Source organism: Grammomys surdaster, unplaced genomic scaffold (assembly GCF_004785775.1).
Source record: "Grammomys surdaster isolate TR1022 unplaced genomic scaffold, NIH_TR_1.0 170, whole genome shotgun sequence".
NCBI lineage: Eukaryota > Metazoa > Chordata > Mammalia > Rodentia > Muridae > Grammomys > Grammomys surdaster.
The window spans coordinates 11,932,018-11,945,921 of record NW_021604618.1 but is presented as its reverse complement, the minus strand read 5'-3'; the positions used below and the strand labels follow the sequence as shown (position 1 = coordinate 11,945,921).

General features: G+C 40.0%; 1 protein-coding gene and 1 non-coding gene across 2 annotated transcripts; both read left to right on the top strand.

Annotated features, from left to right (window-relative positions):
* Window positions 1–7,909: 7,909 nt before the first annotated feature.
* LOC114621016 lies at window positions 7,910–8,041 on the top strand. The gene has a single exon (XR_003711373.1). It is a non-coding gene; the product is annotated as a small nucleolar RNA SNORA17 (small nucleolar RNA).
* A 3,026-nt stretch (window positions 8,042–11,067) lies between these two features.
* On the top strand, window positions 11,068–11,835 carry LOC114620945 (proteasome subunit beta type-3). Its single transcript, XM_028767116.1, has one exon. The coding sequence runs from the start codon at window positions 11,127–11,129 to the stop codon at window positions 11,742–11,744; it is 618 nt and encodes a 205-aa protein (XP_028622949.1). The 5' UTR covers window positions 11,068–11,126; the 3' UTR covers window positions 11,745–11,835.
* Window positions 11,836–13,904: the final 2,069 nt, after the last annotated feature.

Sequence of the window (13,904 nt, the reverse complement as noted above, 5' to 3'; positions counted from 1 at the left end):
TATTCCCTTTTATGGTCTGTTTGATTAGAATATGCTTCTAACCTTGACAGATGTTTGACACAGTTGCATAAAAGCCATTCTAAGAGCTTTCCTGGTGCAAAACCACAAAACTCAATCTACTCCAGGAAGGCAGAGTCTGTTAAGGAGTGCTTCCTAAAGTCACAAAAGGTACTCATCTACTTACTGTATGGTCTCTGAAAGGTATGAGGCACCTAATATCTGATAGCCTTCAGAAATACACACACACACACACACACACACACACACACTAAAAAAAATCTGGGGGGTTGGTGTGATCAGTTATTTATGCATATACTGTTGTTCCTCTCCTCTCTCACAAGGGCAAGTTTTACTTAAAAGCAGCTCCATCAGCAATCATGTCTGAAAGCCATATTACAATGTGCTGAGAAAGAAAATGAGGAGCAATAGCATCCATGTGCTCAGCGCCTGCTGTGTAACCTAAGCAACAGCACACTAGCTGAGATCAATGTAACATATGGGGCAGACCACCCATCCCTCATCTCAGTGGACCTGTGAGATAGGAGTTTTTGTTGCTCACAGAAAATGGGACATTTCTTTCTTTTAGACAACTTTCTATCAAGAAAGTACTTAGAGTCACAGTTTCTCTTGAATTATGGGCCTGCTGTCCTTGAAGATAGACTTCTAAAGTCAGTGTACTTATGAGGAGGGAGTCGTGGGCCCGACAAGCTTGTGACTACTGGGAATTGTTGTAGAATATTTAATCACCTTGTGAACCTCAAGATTGTGTTGTTTACCTAAAAAAAAGCGTTTATAGTTGTGTTCTGTCTAAGCTCCTTAGTACATATGAAGGTAAAGTTAGTTTGTAGAACGAAGCACCCATATTTGAAAGTGATCAATAATTGAGTGGCAAAATGATGAATCAGAGAAAAATATTTGAAAGAATAGGATATAAGCAACTCTCAAAAGAAGAAAGAAGAAAGGAAAACTATCTAAGAGAGCACAGAGAGAAAAAAATGGATGAAAAGAGTAAAGAAGCTTTACCAGGAGAGTTTTAAAGAGATGTGTTCAAAGAGAACAAGCTAGATACAGATGAAGACAGTATTAGAGAGAATGAGGAGACAGAAGATTAGAACATACAGCCAAAAAATGGTATGATGCCAAGCAAAGCAATTCTGGAGAGGTCGAAAGAAGCCAGGTTCAATCAGTTTGTCTGGAGAAGAGTTTGAGCCATAACAGCTAAGTTGACATACAAGCCAGAGTACAGAAAGAAAACAAAGTACAGAAAGATTATTCAGCAGTAAGTCTCAGAAGCTGAATGTACTCTAGGTCTACATTATATTATACGGAGGTTAGAAGCTTCCAGGACTAGGCCTAGGTTGGCAGACAGAGGCAGTAAGCCTTGGAGATGACAATTACTTCAGGAGAATATAAAATATTTTAACACAGGCCTAGAAGCAGCACACACTGATTCTTATCTTGTTCTCAATCCAATCTGTCACATATTCCTCTGTTTCTGCAAGAACACTAGGGTACTAGTCTGTCTTATGCCTAGGATGAAGAGGAAATTAGAGAAGCAGCCCCACTGTGCCTTATGTCATGTAATCTTCAGGAGCACTGTGCATGGTTCATAGCACTGTTATGCTTAGTTTACAGTTGAGTAGGCACAAGCTCAATAACAGCAGATTGGGGATTTCAATCCATTTCTTCTGGTGCCAAAGAAGATATTGTTCTATCATGTTCTTTTCCCTCTATAACATGAAAAAGGACTTTTTGTTTTTACAGTTTGCCCCCTTTATTCTTCCCCATGTTTTCTTTCCTCTTCATTCAACTTTGCCAAAATTATCGTAGTCTTCAATGACTCTACTTAATCATTATGTACTTTGAGATAGTACACATAATTAGCCTTGCATAGATTCTGTATTGCATTGTGGGGCGTTGTTATATCTTAATTTTATATTCCATTTTTTGTAGATGTTACTCCTTTAAATAATGCACTGATCAGACAGCACAAGGACTCTGAAGATATGTTTCTTTGATGAAGTATTCAGAAGATACTCTGCTTATTGAAAGGTGATTCTGTTTTGTACATTGTTAGATTATCTATCTTGGCTCTTCTGTCTGTGTGCCTCCCTTCCTCCCTTCCTTCCTCCCTCTCTTCCTACCTTTTGTTCCTTCATTTCTTCCTCCATTTTTATTCATTCCTTTGTTCTTTCTTTCCATTTTGAGAAAGGTTCTCATTCTGTAACTCAAGCTCCACTGAAACTCAGGCAATCAGCCTACCTCAACTTCCTAGGGGCTGAGGTTACATACAGGAGCTACTTTACCTTATTTCAGTTTTGAATTTTTTTATTTTTCTGCAAATTTCATAAAAATTTTGCAGAGCAAAAACAAAATATGGCTTAAACATAACAAAACATCGAGGATGCGCAAGGTTTGGCATTAGATGATACTTGAAAGGTAAAGCAGGAAGATCACAGGTTTGAGGCCAGCTAACATCACTTTTGGAAAGCTTTTAGCTCAAGTTCCAGTAGAGAGAAAAAAGTTGAAAGTTGAAGTTGTGCAAAAGTTATATCATGATCCAAACTGTAAAACATATATGGAAAGTAATGTACTCCAAATTTCCATAAGACTGTCTCTCTGGATAGCAACATGAAGTATGTATGTTTCAAGCTCTATATCTTTAATTAAAAAAAATACCATCTTTGATTTTAGTTTGCTACCCCACCTTAAGCTCCCAGAATGGCTGTGCTACGAGTGCCCACCCAAGTTCCCTCAGATCCCCAGATGAAAAATAATAGACACAAGCATACACACACACACACACACACACACACCAGTTAATCTTAAAGTGCCTTTGCTAACTCAATGACTGCGCACTCCTTAACCTCGCCTCCCATTCTAGGCATAATCAGATAGAGTGGCCACTGGCCACTCTATCCAAAAACTCACAGTTGAAAACGTAGTTGGCTTTTCTTCTGCAGCTACAACTCTTTTCTCTTCCTCAGTTCTCCTGATCCTCTATCTCCCTCTGCCTCTGCTAGCTTGCCTGCAGGGACCAGGAAGTCTCATCTATTCCACAAGTATCATTATTGATGTATCAAGAACCAACTGAGGAACAGGACCTTAGCATAAGACCCACTCCCTACGGTTTTTCATAAATATTTTTTAAAACCAGAAGAGAATGCTCACTGGCACACTGTCCTATTAGTTATTTGGACTGGGTAAGAAGAACAGGATTTGTTAAGGAAGTGTCATTTCCATTAGTGAGTAAGACCTTAAGGGATTCTTCTATCCACAACCTTCTTATCTAGAGGTAGAGCCAGACAGACAGCAAAGAAATTTCAAATGGTGACATAGCTGTCATTAGAAGAGCAGAAAGCTGTGACAGGTAAATCAGGTTAAAGAGAATGGTTGAACAAGTAGCTTCTAGGAAGAACTTACTGTGTCATAACCTAGAATCATTAGAATCATGGTCCACACAGCACAGACAGTTTATGTTTCTTTCCATTTCCACTTACTTCTTGAAAACCCCATTCTGCCATTATCAGATATTATCATGAATATTTACAGCTCACAATAAATTATTGAAGTTGTTTTAATTTGCTTTTTTAATTGCCATAATTTGGAAGCCTTTGAAACTACAGTGCACATGTTACCACACAATGCTCTTTTTGAAACTTTGTAGTAAGTTTAATCAATCACAGCAGTCTAACCCCGGCATAGAATATTGCTCAGTGATTTCTCTTCACCTGCCAAGTTTACCTTAATTGAAAGCCTGCTTGTAGAGTCCTCATAAAAAAAAGAGGGACATACTGCATTCAGACCCTGAAGAACTGCCTAATGAGAGCTAACAAGACTGGGGTAACTGTACCATCAAGAATTGCTCTGTGCTGTGGAGCCACAGACATATGAAAATAAGTTGAGGTTGATGTCATGGGGAGCAAGAATGAAGATTTCTGTGTGAGTGTGCTTGACCAGAAGGGAGATAAAGCAGGTGCTGAATGCAAGTAAATCAGGAATGTGGCTGGGAAGTCCCTAGGTAGCAAAGAACATTAGAAATATCTACTCTGTCATTGTGCTTAAAGAGTGTTGAATAAATCTGTAAGTCTCCATCTTAATTATTTTGGAGCTAGCCTGGTTAGATAAAACTTCCACTTTTAAAATTCATTGTTATAAAGCAGTGAGAATCTAGAAAACCTGTTTCAGTGAAGACACTCAAATTAGTTTAGATGCTTTAGATGCCGTGAGACAATTCAACATGTGCTAATACTGCTCTACAATTATTCATTTACTACTGCCACATTAGGATCACTCATGTGCTAATGGAATTTTATGATCATGCATGTGCCAATGATACTTTATAATCACACATTCGCTAATGTTAACTCTATGATCACACAGATGCTAATGCCACATTATTATATTTCATGTGCTAATTCCACTCTATGATCACATATGTGCTAAGCTACTATACGATTAATCATGTGCTAATACCACTGTATGACCATACCTGTGCCAATGGTACTGTATGATCACACATCTGCTACTCTACAAGCACAGACATGCTCATGACACTCTGGGATTGCAGATGTCCTCATACCACACTACCCTCTCTAAAATATACCCACCTTCATTTATCTCCTTATTAGAAATTATCAACAGACAATAAACTGCACATACCGAAAGCAGACAAATCTATAATCCTTAAGTAAATGCAGGCCCTGTCCACATAAGGATATTTTGTTGAGAAACAACCACACATATGCAAAGATCTTACCACAGAGTGGTAATGGAACTGCCATAATGTCACTGGGAATAAATTATTCATGCACTTGTGGTGTTGGTGAAACAAATCTCTTCTCCAGTTATATAAATTCAAACACATAGAATTCATGTGCAGGAAGTATCACTTGCTAATGATAAGATGTGACTTGCTGATTTGTACATTACTATACTACCCTACTTAAGCATTATTTTAGAATTCATTTCTATCTTTAATTTTTAAAATAAGCTTAACTGTAAAATAGCATGAGACACGTCTTTTGGGAAGAATTCCAGAAGCATGTCTTGTTGTTCTAGGAGATGACAGCCCCAGATATGTTATTGTACATGATGGCATTCCAAGATGGGAGTTGGAAGGCACTGGAAAGAATTCCCCTGGCTCTACAGTCTTGGTTATGTGTATGTTTGTAGCAGGATGTATTAGCATTTAACAAAAGTTAAAAGGTAAAAATAAAGCTTAAATCTTTAAAGCTGAAGACTGGGGAAATGTTCCAGTCAGAGACATTGTCCTTGTGAACAGAAGGCCTGGTATTTGATCCCCAACAGTCACATAAAAGGTTAGGAGTGGTGACACCTGTCTCCATTCCTACTGCTGAAAAGGCAGAGCCAGGATCCTTGGGGATAACTGTCCAGCTACTCTAGTATGCTGAGTTCCAGATTAGTAAGAGACCTAGTCTCAAATTAGACAGAAATACTCCTGAGGTTGCCATATGACATCCACAGGCACATGATACACATACATGTATACAGACATATGTACATCCACCCTGACATGTGAACATACTCATTTGCATATGAGCACACACATAAAAGATGAAAACTAAGAAAAATTTATAGTATAACGAAATCATGAAAAACATTCTTTTCTAAAATTGTACAATATATTTGTGTTTTAAACTGTATTGTTATAAAAAGACTCCAAAAGCTTAATAAAACTCTTCAAAATAAAAATTGTAATGAGCTAAAATTGATTTACTGAAGAAGTAAATCTTGGTACAAATATGTAGCCTAAGATCACAGTGCTTGAAGCTTATAGCAGTGCACCATAAAACCCTATTCCCTTTAAGCATCATGCTTGCTACCTACACAAAGCCAACCCCCAGTCCCATGAGCTCCAGGTATGGTGCTTGCATAGTATATGTGGACAACTTTATAAAATATGTCATATCTTTAGCATATCACTCATTTGCTTTGATTTCTTTGGATTTGAAAATGATTATTATCACATTAAAAATGCCTACAGCACTCTCACTACAGAAACACATTACACCGTCATGTTGCCCAGTAGCAATAGACTGCACCATGGACAAACAGACATAATTAACTGATGATGCATTTCCCATAACACATCCTTTCATTAAATTATATGTCTATGCACCTGGTAAGCTATCATCATAACCAAGATAATGAGTGTATCAATCACAAGGCAAAGTTCTATTGTGCCTCTTTGTAATACCTTTCTTTTAAACTAACACATGTCTTCTTGACTTTTGGCAATCATTGATCTAATTTGGTATACTGTTAAGACTAGTTTTCATTTTCCATATGTTTAAACAAATGCTTTGGGGGAGTTTAGTTTCTTTCACTCAACATAAATTATTTTGAGATTCATTATCATGTTAACATAATTGAACAGTTCATTCTTTGACTCTGAGAAAGTAGCCTTACCGTCAGCTACTACAGCAGGCAGTTGATGGAGTATAAACCTGAAGTTTTACCTAGCTATGAACAATATGAGCTATAATAATGATCAGCTTATAACATGTACATATTGTTGCAATAGACACAGAGATGTTAGGGCAGTAGACAGCTGGTTTCTTATTTAATTACCAGCTAGCATGATACTATAAAACAAGAGATGGCATCTGGGTGATTACATAGATACCATGGCTTTCTTAATGAGCACAAGGTGAAGCTGCCTTATTACTGGAAAAGGACACTAAGAGTAAGGGATGATGGGAGTGCTTGGCCTTAAATGAGTCATAGATTTGACATCAACCAGTCCAAAGCATGGGGACTGTAATTATAAAGGGAAAGAAAAGAATATGATATAGCCATTGCACTCACAAACTTGACATGGTTGTATATACAAGCACAAGACCTGCACAAGATTGTGCCCTGCAAAAATGTATCACGGAAGTGGGAAAATTCATGAGGGCTTTATGTCAATGAGGGACTATTGACGGTTCATGGTGGCCAAATGAATAGATATTTATTTCAGTATGGTCATCACTTACCAAATTGTCTATGCTCCTGCAAATGTTTCCCTCTCATGTGTATGCAAGTAACCCTAATTAAACTCCAGGTCACACACAAAGATAAACAACTAAGAAGACAATGGCTACCAGTAAGAGAAGAAGTAGGATGGGAGAGAGTAATAGGGAGTGGCTTAAATGACTAAAATTAGCAATAAACTATGTACATGTATGAAACTGTCAAAGAACGCATGGTAAATTTAAACTAATTTTTGAAAAATAATTTATAGCAGTTGCCATTTGGTTCAGTCTGCCTTCTACTCTGCTGTCCATCCTCCCCATATGCTAAAGTATTGTTTTGCTTGCTAAAATAAACCTTAATTTCTTGCTCACTTAAAAATTATTTACCTGTTAATTAATATTTGGGATATTATTTTTATGTAAAAGTAAAGTGACGATTAACATTTATATATAGAAGTTTCTACAGACATGGCTTTTGATTTATTTTCTATAAACACCATTAAATGGAATCGGTAAATAACGTAAATAATAGGATAAATATTTGTTGAACTAGTGGGAAGCAGTTATTCAACTTTTGAAAAAAACAGTTTTATTCAATCTCATTTTCCTCCATATATATATATATATTATATATATGTACATTTAGGCAATTCTCCAAATGCTTAGAAACGTACCATTTTAGTGATGTATTTTGGTTTTAATTTCACCTAGTAAATATAATTAGATAAGTGGGTTTATATGTAGATATGTGATTGACATTAAAATATGGTAAACAGACATACTTCATCAAATATACCAAACCTAGCAAATTATCTAGTTAATTACTATGTGAAATTACTTTAGATCAGGTATATATCCAGAAAACAATGAAAAATATCCTTCTATTTTAGATAACACTTTGGTGAACTATATCTATAAAAATATAGTCTTCTGCTCCTAGAGGCATTGTATGTGTGGTTACTGTGTCATATGTATGTCAGTTGGTGGCAGAAAGGAGAGAGGCTGTGTCTACTCTCAGTGTTCTTACCTATAAACATCTGAATAATTAGAAGCTTAACGTTCCCTGAAAAAAAAAATGCCAGGCTGAAACTATCAACAATCCAGGCACCAGGCAGAACCAGATGGGCTCCCAGGATGAGGGCCAAGCTAGAGACCAGAAGAACCCCTGGTGAAAGTAAGGTCAAGAAAGATTGTAGTAGGATATTTTTCCTGCAAGTTGGGAGGAGCTAAGGTGGGAGGAGTAAGGAGAGGAAGAGGAGAAGTAAAGAGAGGAAGAGAAGGAAGAGGAGGAGCTAGGGGAGAGAACACCAGAGAGAGGGGAACATGGAAGCAGACATGTGACTGTCTCTAGCAGTCAATGGTAGTTGATGTGTCTAGGTTGGGTATTGGGTTACACCTGATTGTGTGGGCATCTTGTTATTGAGCATTACCAAATATATAAAGCCTTTGGATAATCTAAGCATTAGAGTCTCATTCCTACCAGGCCCACATGAATGGCAGGATGGTCTGGGCTCTGCGCAACCTTGTGCTTGTGGAAAGAGACTGGCAGAGCCATCTCCCACGCTGGCATCTCATGGGTGGCAGGGCCGGTGTCTCTGGTCACCTGAGCAGATGGCATAAACTGAGCAGTGGCAATATGCCACCACCACTCGTGTCTGCAGGCCTAGGCTAGTCAGGAACATGGCGGCTGATTAAGAAAAGCCAGATTGAATGCCACCGATTTAAATATCTCTCGAAACAATAGATGCCTTTTGCAAGGGGCTGCATGAGCAGGATAGGGGAGAGAGGTGAGCCTAAAACAAACAGGTGCCATGGGGCAGAGAGAGGAACCTTGTCTGAGATGACCACCATACCGGCATAGGTAAGGAAGCCATGCCTGAAATGACCACTGCCTGGCACCACAAAGCATGATCGCGCTCCTGAGATGACCCCAGACACTCAGCTTCCACAGGCACCACTAAAAGGAGTGAGTAAATGTCAGAAAAATGGAAGAGAAAGAGAAATAAGGGTGTAGGCACAATAGGGAAAGGACATGATTTTGTAATGATTCCACGTGGGACCATGGTGCTAGGTTCTGACCTGTGCTGCCACCTGGAGCCAGATCTGGGTCTGTAGCCCTGTAGCAGCAGGGGTCTGTTACCATTAAAGGGCAGGCAGACATTTCTGGTTTCCACTACCCTGTGAGGACATGGTGATATCTGAGTGCTGTACAGAACTGGCTCCACCCCTGGCCAGAGCAGTGTGGGAGAGCTGGCCCTGGCGGGGTATGAGAGCAGGGGAGCTGCCTCTGCCACTAGCCAGCTGCAGTACTCCTGAGTGCAGACCCTAGGGAGAGACAGCCTCCTCTCCCTTGTGCCTCACGATCTGTGGCAGGCATAACCCTGGAATATTAACATCAGGAGGGCTGCCCCTGCCCCTCATTAGCTGCAGCACTCAGAAGAGCCGGCCTTGTACCTCATGTGGGCAGCACAATAGAGCTCACCCTGATGGTGGAAGCATGGATGAGCTAGCCCTGAGGGCATGACCATGGGAGAGCTGGCCCTACCAATTGTCTGCTCTGATATGGATGAGGAAGAAATGCCACACCTCACCTCTAGCGACCTACAGCAGGCAGGAGAGCTAAATCCAAGTCATCAAAGTGGGAGAGCATGTCTTGCCCCTCAAGTTCTGCAGTACTGGGTAGCACAGTGGAGCTGACCCTGGATGTGAAGTTTGAGGGTGGTCTTGCCCGGAGGGCATAAATATGGGAGAGCCAGCCCTGCCTCTTGTCTCCTGTGATGTGGTGTTGGGAGAGCCAGCCCTGCCTCTTGTCTCCTGTGAGGTGGTATTCATGAGGGAGATTCCCTCCTATCCCTATTGCCATAGCTACTGGCAGTGGGCAGGAGAGTTGGCCACACGAGCTCATGAGAACAAAATAACTAGTCCTCCTCCTTAACCTGCTTCAGCACTCAAGAGAGCAATCCCTGTACCTTACCTTGGCAGCACAGCAGAGCTGACTCTGATGGCAGGAGCGCTGGTGAGCGGGCCATGTGGGTGTAAGCTTGAGAGAGCTGGTCCTGAAATTTGTCTGCATGTGCAAAGAGAGATGCCCTCCCTCACCCAAGCCCTTTGCCACCTACAACAGCCAGGAAGCTGGCCCTGGAGTCATGAGAGCAGAATAGCTGACCCTGTCTTTCACCTGCTGAAGTACTTGGGCGAAGCTGGCCCTGAACTTTGCTTGGGCAGCATAGTAGACCTGGCCCTGAAGCTGTCCCTAGGGTGTAAGCACCGGACAGCCTGCCCTGCCTCTTGTTTGATGTTCAGTGGAGTGGACAACGGGGAGATGGCATCCTCCTCTCCCTTGTCCCTCTTCATCCAAGGCAGGGAGTGGAAGTAATCTGGGTCATGATTGTGGGAGAACTGGCCATGTCCCTCACCTGCCACACTTGGTAGAGTAGAAACTGTACCTTACCTGGGCAGCAGAATAGAGTTGGTACTCGTTGTGGGGGTCCCTGATGACCTCATCCTAAGGGTATGAATGCCAGAGAGACAATGGACTAACCAGTGCAGATACCTCTCAGGCCTACATGTAGGGTTTTACATTGGCTCACCCCAATTTGTATGTCATCAATGAACTGCTGGAGTATATAGAGGGGCCAGTCCTACAGATCCAACACTACAGGAACTCCATGACATGGGGCAAACACAGGATATCCAAGAGGAGTTCCAGTGATATTTCAGTATTGATAGAGTAGCAGAAGCCAGAGGCCTCGTACTAGAACAGCGAGTCACTGCAATGAATATTTGTAAGCAAGGAAGTATGGACAAAAGGGAATACTGTGGGGCACACTGTGACACACCACAGCTACCACAAGGAGGCATTTTTTCTCTGTTGAGGGGAAGGTTGCAAAGGTGGAGGGCAGGTAAAAGAAGATGGGGAGATGAGTGGGATTGGGGTGCATGATGTGAAACTCACAAAGAACCTACAAAAAAGTAAGAGAAAAGACATAATCTATATTCTGTTAAATTGATCTTACTTTAGTTTATTTCCTTTTAAATTTTTGGCACACCAGTACTAACCTACCTTTATAATAAAAACGGCCTGAGAAAGCCAGAGCCGGTTTGCAGGCAACTCAGTAGTGGTCGTGCTCCCAATACATCGCAATCATGTCTATTATGTCCTATAATGGAGGGGCCGTCATGGCCATGAAAGGAAAGAACTGTGTGGCCATCGCTGCCGACAGGCGTTTCGGGATCCAGGCCCAGATGGTGACCACGGACTTCCAGAAGATCTTTCCCATGGGTGACAGGCTCTACATAGGCCTGGCCGGCCTGGCCACTGACGTCCAGACAGTTGCCCAGCGTCTCAAGTTCCGACTGAACCTGTATGAGCTGAAGGAAGGTCGGCAGATCAAGCCTTACACCCTCATGAGCATGGTGGCCAACCTCTTGTATGAGAAACGGTTTGGTCCCTACTACACAGAGCCTGTCATTGCTGGCCTGGACCCGAAGACCTTTAAGCCCTTCATTTGCTCTCTGGACCTCATTGGCTGTCCCATGGTGACGGACGACTTTGTAGTCAGTGGTACCTGCTCCGAACAGATGTACGGGATGTGTGAGTCTCTCTGGGAGCCCAACATGGATCCAGAGCACCTGTTTGAAACCATTTCCCAGGCCATGCTGAACGCTGTGGACCGGGATGCCGTCTCAGGCATGGGCATTGTTGTCCACATCATTGAGAAAGACAAGATCACTACCAGAACGCTGAAGGCCCGGATGGACTAACCTGTGCTCTAGATGGACTAACCTGTGCTCTGGTCCCATCTCCCTTTTGTTGTTTTTCTTTTTAATAAAATTGCCTTTCTTTCAAAAAAAATAAAAAATAAAAAAATAAAAATAAAAACGATTTCCATCTCAATTCAAAGTAATACCAGTGTTGCAACTTCTAGTTCTCTCCTTATGTTTGTTAGTTATTCCAGATCCTTTGTTTTCTCATAATAAACACATTTCTACTTCTACAAAAATAGCTAAATATGTTTGCTTGAGATAGTTCTGGAGCTATGCGTAAGTTAACAATACTGAGCCTTTCAACTCATGAATCATTTTTAGTTTTTTTTAATTACTTTCAAGGATTCTTTAAAAATCTACAGCCATTATTTGATTTCTGTCCATTTATGCTTAACTATTCCAGTTTTGTTGCTATAATAATTTGTGATTTCTTTCACTTATATGTGTATTTTTAGTATATAGAAATTCAATTAATCTTTATAAAACAGTTCATCTTGTGTTCTACATCCTTGTTTAATTCATTTGTTAGTTTTAATGATTTTATTATAGGTTACATTTAATTTTCTACATAGGCAATCATACAAATGAAAACTTTTGCATAACAAAAGTCTTTTTATACTTTTTATATTGCAGGAAGAATTTGTAATTGAATGTTAAGTAGAACTTGCCAAAGAAAGTCTGCCTATTATTCCTATTCAAAAGAGGAAAGAATTCAGTCTCTCAACATAAGGTTTATAAGTATTTTCTGAGTGGCCTTTATGAAGTCAAAGAAGTTATTTTCTATGTTACTTTGCTGGCGGAATTTCACGAAAGAATAGATATTGGATTTGTTGAATACTTTTGTGCCAATTGAGTATAATAAAATTTTCTCCCAATATTTTCTAATACAGCAAATTGCATTGATTAACTTTGATAGAGACATTAACCTTGTATTTCTTATACAAAGACCAATTGGCCATGATGACTGCTTTAACTATAAAATTGATTTTTTTTGAATGGAGCAGTTACAATTGTATATCTATATTTTTATTGAGTTTCAATTGTTAGAGCCTTTTAAAGAATTTACTACTTCATCTTTCTCAAGTGCATTGGCATAAAATTATCTGTAGTTTCTTTGTATTATTTCAATAACATTGCAAATGAAGATTATATACTAAAGGAAATTACAAAACTAGAGACCACATTTTCCCTACAATCAAATTCTACCAGAACATCTCCTACAATTGTAGTACAGCCTACTATCTCAACAGCCTTGGAGGCCATTGGAGGCCATTTTAGATATACTCTTCCTGTGGTTAACTCCTAGCACCAGCTGTACATCCTTTGATAAAACCAGAAAGGAAAACATAATCTTTGTCTATCCTTATATAATGAGGGTGGTGGTAGTCATCTAGGGAACTGCCAAGTTCATGCTCTGACATGGACAAAGACCTGAATGTATTGATGAGACAAAAATAGAGCCTCAGAGGAAGAAGAAAAAAAAAAGCAGCTTTGTATTTTCAGGAAGCTTTATATATAAGACTTCACGTGCAGTAACTGGACTCTGACAGTGGTGTTTTATAAAGTTTCTTAGTCCTCCTATATCTCCTACAGGTCCTGTTTATACAACTGTCCCATATCTTCCAGTAGTTTCTCCTCACTTTTTTTCTGGGGGGGAAAAACAGCAGTCATCTAGTGGCTTGCTTTCACTTTTCTGTCTACCTATGCTTCTCTAATTCACTCTCAGTTAGGATTTAAATTATATGAAAAAGGAGGATGGATGGATGGATGGATGCTTTGTTGAAGTCCATTAAAGCCCAGATACTACCTTCTGGTCAAAAGAATAAAATCTAAGTTTTACCTTTCCTTCAGTGGACACCTGATATTTTAAGTTAACCAAAACATTGCATACCATTCTGTTTTCCAATAAAAGTTAATTTGGATGGGCCACTCATGAGTCCAGAAGCCCAACGTCTCATCTGTCTAAGCAAATCGGAATTTCCAGAAAAGATGCAAAGGAAAGGAGAGGTGTAAATAAGCACTCAAAGGAGATAGAATGTTACCTTACCCCAAACCCTTCCTCTGGTGTAGATGTTTGCAGAGCTGCCTTCCTGTATATAACTTGTCCTTTTTCTCATTTTCTATCTCATTTTCTTTCAAACACAGCTCAATTCCTAA